General features: G+C 37.4%; 1 protein-coding gene across 1 annotated transcript in view; it reads right to left on the reverse strand.

The window, feature by feature from the left end:
• The window catches only part of LOC126284031 (protein transport protein Sec24A-like), a 131,271-nt gene that overhangs the window by 72,003 nt on the left and 49,035 nt on the right, over window positions 1-10,233 (reverse strand). Inside the window, 5 exon segments of the mRNA XM_049982585.1 lie at window positions 8,472-8,703; window positions 8,829-8,938; window positions 9,036-9,162; window positions 9,685-9,787; window positions 9,898-10,013. Coding sequence (XP_049838542.1) covers window positions 8,472-8,703; window positions 8,829-8,938; window positions 9,036-9,162; window positions 9,685-9,787; window positions 9,898-10,013 — 688 coding nt within the window.

The raw sequence follows: 10,233 nt of genomic DNA on the forward strand, positions 1-10,233 counted from the left end.
AACTGAAAGAGAGGTGTAGCAAAGCTAATGCAGTGAGCGCTCAGCTACGATCTACTCTCTTCTGCAAGAAGGAAGTCAGTACCAAGACTAAGTTATCTGTGCACCGTTCAATCTTTCGACCAACTTTGTTGTATGGGAGCGAAAGCTGGGTGGATTCAGGTTACCTTATCAACAAGGTTGAGGTTACGGATATGAAAGTAGCTAGGATGATTGCAGGTACTAGTAGATGGGAACAATGGCAGTAGGGTGTCCACAATGAGGAAATCAAAGCAAAACTGGGAATGAACTCTATAGATGTAGCAGTCAAGGCGAACAGGCTTAGATGGTGGGGTCATGTTACACGCATGGGAGAAGCAAGGTTACCCAAGAGACTCATGGGTTCAGCAGTAGAGGGTAGGAGGAGTCGGGGCAGACCAAGGAGAAGGTACCTGGATTCGGTTAAGAATGATTTTGAAGTAATAGGTTTAACATCACAAGAGGCACCAATGTTAGCACTGAATAGGGGATCATGGAGGAATTTTATAAGGGGGGCTATGCTCCAGACTGAAAGCTGAAAGGCATAATCAGTCTTAAATGATGATGGTGATGATGATGATCAATTTTTGTGTTAATAGCTGTCCATTTATTTCTGAAACACATAAGTCATCCATTTTTGTCTTATTTATTTATTTATTTATTTACTGATTGTCTTTAAGTATTTAAAGGCATTACTGCCTCATTTTTCAGTTTTATGTTCAATGTCAAAAACTTGCCTATCAGAGGCACAACACATTTATGTACAGAAACATTTCAGAAAAGAAGAACAAGAAGAAGAATGGAAAAAAGAAACATTTAAATATCATATCTATTAAATGAAACCAATTAAAGAAAAATTTCTATAACCATACATTTGAAAGGTTTTCAAAAGGAAAGAGTGCCATAACTACAAAGTTTTCTGCTGGAATATCATTTTGACACTCTGGCATTAGTTTTTTATTGTGTGAAAACACACTATATTTGAAAACTGAGGACAAACTGCATTCAGTACAACTGTAGACATTTGACAATGTCCACATTTACTGCTTGCATGGAAGTTGCTTTACCAGTAAGTTCTAAATGGAATTTGCATCCCTTAAGCAAATCTACACTGATCAGTGAATCAAGTTCATCATTATCATCCTGTCTCAAATAAGAAACTTGGGCTGTGAACAGAATTTTACAGATCTGTGGTCATACAAGCTGTTAGTGCAGTATGAAGGTACAACACAATGTGTTTCATTGTTCTGGCAAAGTATTTGTCCCATCATACTTCTCAAAATCTTGCTGGTTTCAACACCAAAAATTCCTTTTCTCATAATAACACAATCTTCAAACTCTTAATTACAAAAGAATCGTTTAGCCCATTAGGGAAAACTGTAACCTGCATGCTCAATTTGAAATACATTACATTCCAAATCATGATCGAGCTGTCCAGTAAATCGATTACAATAGTTGCAAATGCATTTGGACTTAATGCACGAAGTTGGAAATTAATTTTGAGAAAAGTGCTGATTTTGATTTAAAAAAATTAACCGAAAGTTTATTCAAAATATCGAGGTCTAGTTTTAAATGGAGACATTTATCACCTTGTTGATCACATTGCCTAGCAACACTGTAAAGCAGCTTAATTCATTAGAATGATTTATGACGTAGTAAGGCCCATTACATACACGAAATGTTACACGAAGTTCGCTGACCACGTGAGAGTATGAGAGTGTTTTTCTTTCCATATATGCCAATAACCTGACAGTTTCAAAAGCTAAATTATTAACTTCATTGATTGTCCTACACCACAACGGAACTTCTTGAGATCTCAAGAAGCCAGGATAAACAAGAGAAAAAGACTAAAGAACAGGCATTTGTATAGTAGGATGTCATATTTCACGACATTTTTGTGCAACAAACCATACCAAAAGTGACACGTAGAGAGGCCTTTAAACTATTTTCGTGGTATGTAAGTAAGAGTGTGACTGTGAGTGTGTGAGTGAAAACACCAAATATGACACTTTCAAAGTCCAGTTACATTCATCTTTTTATTCCTCAGCATAGCATTCACTCAAAATATAAAACTGAAGTAACACATTAAAAATTTTTATTGAGCGATTGAAGAAGAGTGGCTAGTGGGAAGTATTTTTTTTTTCCATGAAAATTTCTTGCATACAAAGAAAATATGAGTCACCATGCAGCATCACAACACAACAGACAGAGTATGCAGAAAAGCGTAAAATGAACATGTTTTACAACAAAAGACTTTAAAGACCTGAAGATGACAGCATAGTCTGTTGAAAGCAGATGGCTTGATTAAAATATATATATATTTTGTGAGATTTTGACTGTTGAATGATTTTTAGCAATTAAATGGATCACCCTTCAGTTCTCCCAAAATTAAATCAAATCTAACATAGATGGAATGAAAGAGCACAATAATGGGTAAGGAACAAGAGGCACAGTGATGAAAACCAGCCAGTGATGAATGAAGAATAAAAATTTGATTGTGTTCAGTCTGCCTTTTATTATTTTTCAACAGACATTGATTTTCTTTGGGCCAGCCCAGGATTACTGAATTATTCCCACATAAAGAATATTAGCAAGCTCTTACTATGAAACACAGTGATTGTATTGTTTTTGCAGAACAAATGCAGATTTTTAGTTCAACTTTCAATCTTTGACAATCAGAAATGAGTAGCTATGTGATATGCGGAGTTTTCTTTTTATTATCAAGTGTTGAAGTTGGAAGAACTGTTTATTCTTAGATTTGTGTCTAAGTACTCTTTGCTTTATTAGTCACAGATAGCAGCAGTATTTGATTGTAGCAGTGAATCAAATTGGTCAGATACCAAATTTTAAGCCTTAATCATGACTTTTGTGCTGGAACATTGACTGCATCAGGGGATTTTTATCTAGATTTCCAATACAGTTGGTTTACCCAAAAAAAACAAGATTTTTTTTAATACATGAGCGAACTTATGAATGAAGTTTCTTCCATTAACTCCAGAGGAGAACAAGGCAAGTGGCATAACCCAGTTTCCCAGAAACTTCGCTCAGTGGAAAAGGAGCCAAAATAAGTGAACATGTTCCAGCTTATGTGTCTATACTCTACCGCTTCTAAGGACAGGAGCATCCAAGTTTTAGACTTAATTCAGATGCCTTTCAGCATGTGATAGGCTCAGCCAAACTGGTGACACAGTGACTAGTGTCACGGCCTCCAAATTTTGCATTCTGATTTTGAAACCCAATTATTGTCTATTATTTTATTTTTTGTTTATCTACCCATGCCCCTAGAAGGTTACTACACGAATGCTTCTTATCAACTTAGGGCATTACATTTATTGTAAAATTACGACAGTGTTTCACAGTTTGTGTCATACATTTATTATAAATGTGAATGTGCGCTATTTTCAGGTTTTTTTTTTAAAAAAAAAATTTCATATTCTTATATCTTATTCTGTTATCAATTCTTAACTCTTATATTTTATTTTTATGCTTATACTTCAGGGAGATTTGTTGCATTCCCTTGGATGATACAAATCATAGAAACATTCTAAACATAGAAATTCTGTACACCACAAGCATCACGCGAAGGCAGGTTTGCCACAGTGACATTGCTTTGTATGGTCTTACTTGGGAAAGAAATATTAACATTGATTATTATTTCACATATCTGCAATAATTTCATGGCAAACCACACATAATGGGTCACTTTTTTGAAAATTGGTACTTGCAACTGATTATCAATCAAGATTCACTACAGGAATTTAACCAAAAACAATTTTTCTTTTTTTTTCTTTTAATTCATCGACTGAACACACAATTGGTAGATGGAGGAGGACACCATTATTCTGATATACAATGGGAAATACTCGTGCAGTAATTTACAGGCACAGGTAGATAAATAAGAAAACAAAAATAAAGATAATAACCAGGTTTCAAACATGGGGCATGAAAGTGTAATGCTGCAATGCTAACCACCATGCCACTACTTCATCTGAACTATTTACTCAAAAACTTTGTTTGTTGTTATTTCAGAAACCGCCTCCCCTCCATGAAAAATGAACCTTGCCATTGGTGGGGAGGCTTGCATGCCTCAGCGATACAGATAGCTGTACCGCAGGTGCAACCACAATGGAGGGATATATGTTGAGAGGCCAGACAAACATGTGGTTCCTGAATAGGGGCAGCAGCCTTTTCAGTAGTCTGGATGATTGACTGATCTGGCCTTGTAAAAGTAACCAAAATGGCCTTGCTGTGATGGTACTGCGAACAGCTGAAAGCAAGGGGGAAACTACAGGCGTGATTTTTCCCACCGAGGGCACGCAGCTTTACTTTATGGTTAAATGGTGGCGGCGTCCTCTTGGGTAGAATGTTCCGGAGGTAAAATAGTCCCCCCATTCGGCTCTCCGAGTGGGGACTACTTAGGAGGATGGCATTATTAGGAGAAAGGAAACTGGCAGTCTACGAATCAGAGCATGCAATGTCAAATCCCTTAATTGGGCAGGTAGGTTAGAAAACTTAAAAACGGCAATAGATAGGTGAAAGTTAGATATAGTGGAAAATAGTGAAGTTCAGTGGCAGAAGGAACACTACTTTTGGTCAGGTGAATACACACACAAACAAATAGGGGTAGCTTTAATAATGAATTTAAAAAAATAGGAATAGCATAGTGAACACATTATTGCAGCCAAGATGGACACTAAGGCCACGCCTACCACAGCAGTAAAAGTTTATATGCCGACTAGCTCCGCAGAAGACGAAGAGATCAAAGAAATTAAAGAAATGTACAATGAGATAAAAGAAATTATTCAAATACTGAAGTGAGACGAAAATTTAATATTCATGGGTGATTGGAAATTGACAGAAAGAAATGGAAGAGAAAGAAAAGTAGTGGGTGATTATAGAATGGGGGTAAGGAATGAAAGAGGAAGCCACCTGGTAGAATTTTGCACAGGGCATAACTTAATCATAACTAACACTTAGTTTAATGATCATGAAAGAAGGTTAAATACGTGGAAGAGGCCTGGAGACACTGGAAGTTTTCAGATAGATTATATAATGGTAAGACAGATTTAGGAATCTGGTTTTAAATTGTAGGATATTTGCAGGGGCAGATGTGGACTCTGACCACAATCTGTTGGTCATGAGCTGTAGATTAAAACTGAAGAAACTGCAAAAAGGTGGGAATTTAAGGAGATGGGACCTGGATAAACTAAAAGAACCAGAAGTTGTACAGAGTTTCAGAGAGAGTATTAGGGAACAATTGGAGGCAGCAGACAACTAGTAGATATCCTTGGGTAACAGAAGAGAGATTGAATTTAATTGATGAAAGGAGGAAGTATAAAAATGCAGTAAATGAAACACGCAAAAAGGAGTACAAACATCTCAAAAATGATATCTACAAGAAGTGCAAAATGGCTAAGCAGGGATTGCTAGATGACAAATGTAAGGATGTTGAGACTTGTCTCACTAGGGATAAGATAGATACTGCCTACAGGAAAATTAAAGATACCTTTGCAGAAAAAAGAACCAATTGTATGAATATCAAGAGCTCAGATGGTAACCAGTTCTAAGTAAAGAAGGGAAAGCAGGCTGGTGGAAGAAGTATATAGACAGTTTATACAAGGGCAATGTACTTGAGGGCAATATTATGGAAATGGAAGAGGATGTGGATGAAGATGAAATGGGAGATATGTTATTGCATGAAGAGTTTGACAGAGCACTGAAAGACCTGAGTCGAAACAAGGCCCCGGGAATAGACAACATTTCATTAGAACTACTGACGGCCTTGGTAGAGCCAATCCTGACAAAACTCTACAATCTGGTGAGCAAGATGTACGAGACAGGCGAAATACCCTCAGACGTCAAGAAGAATATAATAATTCCAATCGCAAAGAAAGCAGGTATTGACAGGTGTGCCAATTACCGAACTACTAGTTTAATAAGTCATGGTTGTAGAATACTAACACAAATTCTTTACAGATGAATGGAAAACCAGGGAGAAGCCAACCTTGGGGAAGATCAGTTTGGATTCTGTAGAAATGTTGGAACACGTGAGGCAATACTGACAATGTTGACTGGAATACTCTCTTTCAAATTCTGAAGGTGGCAGGGGTGAAATACAGGGAGCGAAAGGCTATTTACAATTTGTACAGAAACCAGATGGCAGTTATAAGAGTTGAGGGTTATGAAAGACAAGCAGTGGTGGGGAAGAGAGGGGAAGAGAGAGAGAGAGAGAGAGAGAGAGAGAGAGAGAGAGAGAGAGAGAGAGAGAGAATTGTAGCCTATCCCTAGTGTTATTCAATCTGTATATTGAGCAAGCAGTAAAGGAAACAAAAGAAAAATTTGGACTAGAAATTAAAGGAATTAAAATCCATAGAGTAGAAATAAAAACTTTGAGGTTTGCCAACAAGATTGTAATTCTGTCAGAGACAGCAAAGGTCTTGGAAGAGCAGTTGAACGGAATGGAGAGTGTCTTGAAAGGAGGATGTAAAATGAACATCAATAAAAGGAAAATGAGGATAATGGAATGTAGTTGAAATAAATCAGGTGATGCTGTGGGAATTAGGTTAGGAAATGAGACATTTGAAGTAGTAGATGAGTTTTGCTATTTGGGGAGAAAAATAAATGACGATTGTCGAAGTAGAGAGGTTATAAAATGTAGACTAACAATGGCAAGGAAGTTGTTTCTGAAGAAGAGAAATTTGTTAACACTGAATGTAGATTTAAGAGTCAGGAAGTCCTTTCTGAAAGTATTTTTATGTAGTATAGCCATGTATGGAAGTGAAACATGGACGATAAATAGTTTAGAGAAGAAGAGAACAGAAGCTTTCGAAATGTGGTGCTACAGAAGAATGCTGAAGATCAGATGGGTAGATCACGTAACTAATGAGGAGATACTGAATAGAATTGAGGAGAAGAGAAATTTATGGTACAACATGACTAGATGAAGGGATCGGTTGGTAGGACATGTTCTGAGGCATCAAGTGATCACCAAGTTAGTATTGGAGGGCAGTGCGGAAGGTAAAAATTGTAGAGGGAGACCAAGAGATGAATACTATAAGCAGATTCAGAAGGATGTAGGTTGCAGTAGGTACTTTGAGATAAAAAAGCTTGCACAGGATACATTAGCATGGAGGGCTGCATCAAACCAGTCTCTGGACTGAAGACGACGACAACAACAACATACAGAAACAATATCTACAGATAAGCAAAGATACTTGTTTGCTTATTCTCGCCCCTCATCCAATGATCAAAGTTTTGCGAGATCGGATTATGGCATGTGGCATATTTCCTCATCAGTCATACAGTAAAATAGCAGAAATACCATAAGTTTAAGCTCTGCAAGCACATAAATCAACATACCACATATTGAGGCACTTCTATCAACCAGTCACAGCACAGGGTATTCAACACCATGCAGTTTTTATGGTGGAAAAACTGAACAATGAATATATTTGTTCCACATCATATTGTGAGTGAAGTTTGTGGAGAGCCTGATCTGTTGCACAGCCATGTGTCCAGTTAGGAGCAAAGGTGATAATTTGGTTGAGATTTTTGGAAACAATTAGCTTGGTTCCATAAGAACTGTCATACTCCTTGTGGAATGTGATTTAGAATCTTCTGGTCTCTGTGCAGTGAGAATGATGTCTGCATGATATCACATACAATGTGTTTTAATGGGCTGATAGAAGAAAATAAAGCAGATGCCATTCTGATTCACATGTTTGCTAAGCTGAAGTGCCTTAATTGGTGGTTTTCATATTTAGAAATGTGCTTTAATTGATGCACTGCATTAAATATCTCTCAAAAATGTTTCTTCTTGATATACTTTGTTGAGCACAAGTATCTCCAAATCTGATGTCAGAGACTCTACATCACTTGCTCATCAATGTCACATCTAAAGACACCTGATATGCAAGCTGGCAAAGGGGTATCTACTGTCACACTCACGAAGAAATTATATTTGCGTTTACTGTTAGTGACAGAGCACTGTTGAGTGTGTTGCATGGTTGCTGAAATCCTGTCTGTAGTTCAACTTAACAGAATGAAGAACTTTCTCAATAGCTGACCACAAACTTGGTGAATCACAAAATTAAAAAGGTGGGAAATGATTGGATACCATGAAGTGAAAACTGTTACATGTAGTTGCAACTGGATGGAAGTGCACGTGCGCGCGCCCACACACACACACACACACACACACACACACACACACACACACACACACACACTTCCAAAAACCTAAAAAATTTCCGAGATTTTAACTGCAACTTTTTTTTTAGGGATCCATTAAAAAAATTACTCAAGCAAAAAAAAGCTAATATATATTACTACAAAACTACTGTTTATCAACTTCCATGGAAAAATTTGATAAACTAAAAAACCTGAGAATTTCTCGCAAGCAGAGGCAATAAAATGTACAACTTAGCTACATGTTTATATTTAGCTGTGTTACTGACCATCAGTGTCCACAACAATCATCTGGTGTGGCTGACTGAGGCCCTCTGCGAGACTGTAGAAGTGAATTGTACTGTCGAATGTGATGAAGCCCACAGTGGTTCTCGCATCACCTGGCAGTTTATCCAGTTCCTCCAGCAGAGTCTCACAAAATATCTGAAGGTATCCAGACTCAACAGCTAAAGCACTTACATCCAACACAAAGAGGTACACAGCCGGCTGCGGTGGCCGTAGCTAAAAAATGTAATCAAAGTTTAAAACAATGCTGTAACAGTCCAGTACTGTGAATATTATGTAAATAGGCAAATGAGACAATCATCATCATCAAGTTACTCATTTCAGCAGAACTTTCCACTTACCATATACTCTGATGGAGCAATAAATTCTATGGTTGAAGACTTTATCTCAGGCCTCCTTGACGGATCCCCAAAGGATTTGCTGACAGGATCAAACTGGAACTCCTCTGGTACTGAAAAGATAAATGAACGAGACTGGTCATGGCAGCAAATCTCAATTTAAGTATAATATTTACTGCCTTAAGAAATGAAGAGCAAGAAATGACTTACATTCATTTGCCCTGAAGCAGAGATTGCATTTCCATCGTTTGTGGTCCACAAAATACACAAATGGATTAATGTAAGTTCGACACGAACGGCAGCGGACAATGGTGTTGCACTGTATAACAGGCAAGTGCTGCAACAAAAGGCAGGCATAATGAAAGGAACAGGACTTTATGTAGTACTTAGCGAATTAACCAACTGCAATACATTATGTAGATCCAGAAATCTGTGTCATTCAAAAGCTAAACTACAATGTTGAACAACTACTTTATTTATACAGCACACAGTACCTCTTCTGTAAAGTGTTATCTTCAGTCATTCTATTATTTGTATTTCAGGTTGCATTTGACATTGTCACATTAAATCACACACACACACACACACACACACACACACACACACACAAAGCAGAGGCAGAACAACACACACATATAAAAAAACTTATTAAGTATGTAATTTTTCACAGCCAGCAGCTTCTTCTCTTGGCAAACGGTTGAAGGGGAAGGAAGAGAGGTAAAGGGAAAGGACAGGAAGAAGTTTACAAAAAGAGGTAGACTTTGGAAAAATCAACCAGGACCCCAGGTCCACGAAGATTTACTGGATGGGATAAGAAGGAAAGACTAAAATAAGAGCAGATAGAGCAATCTGAACTTACATTAAGATCCTTGAAGGGATGAATAAGTATTCCTAAAGGTAATCTTGATTTCTGCAGAAGGGAACTCGTTTCAGGTATTTTGGTAAGTGTGCACCTAAAAATGCTGAAATGTAGATTTACAACAGAGTTAGCCTTCAAGAACTTTTTGCCTAACATGAAATCATACACAAGAGTAAACACAAAAGCAAGTCACTACTATTAAACTTCACTTACTCTGGGCTACAATTAACACTATCCAAAAATTCTTGGTGTAATCTAATTTTTGGTGGTTCAATTTTCTCAGGAGGTAGTATGTTTCGGTTCTGCAGAAGATCACAGCTTTCATGTCCCTGCAACAAATCAGACTTAGCATAAGTTGTTTGTTATTACTCCACCCATTCATGTGGTTTCCCACAAAGTATATATCAGTTGTTGTAACACATTATTTTGAAAAAGCAACACACAATGCACAGAAGAGTTTACTTTCTGTCTACTTTAGTAAAAGTTCCACCAAGCTTCCCTAACTTTTCATTCAGCTTGGCAAGTGGTGGTGAATTTGAGTGATTTCAC

This window comes from Schistocerca gregaria, chromosome 8 (genome assembly GCF_023897955.1).
Source record: "Schistocerca gregaria isolate iqSchGreg1 chromosome 8, iqSchGreg1.2, whole genome shotgun sequence".
NCBI lineage: Eukaryota > Metazoa > Arthropoda > Insecta > Orthoptera > Acrididae > Schistocerca > Schistocerca gregaria.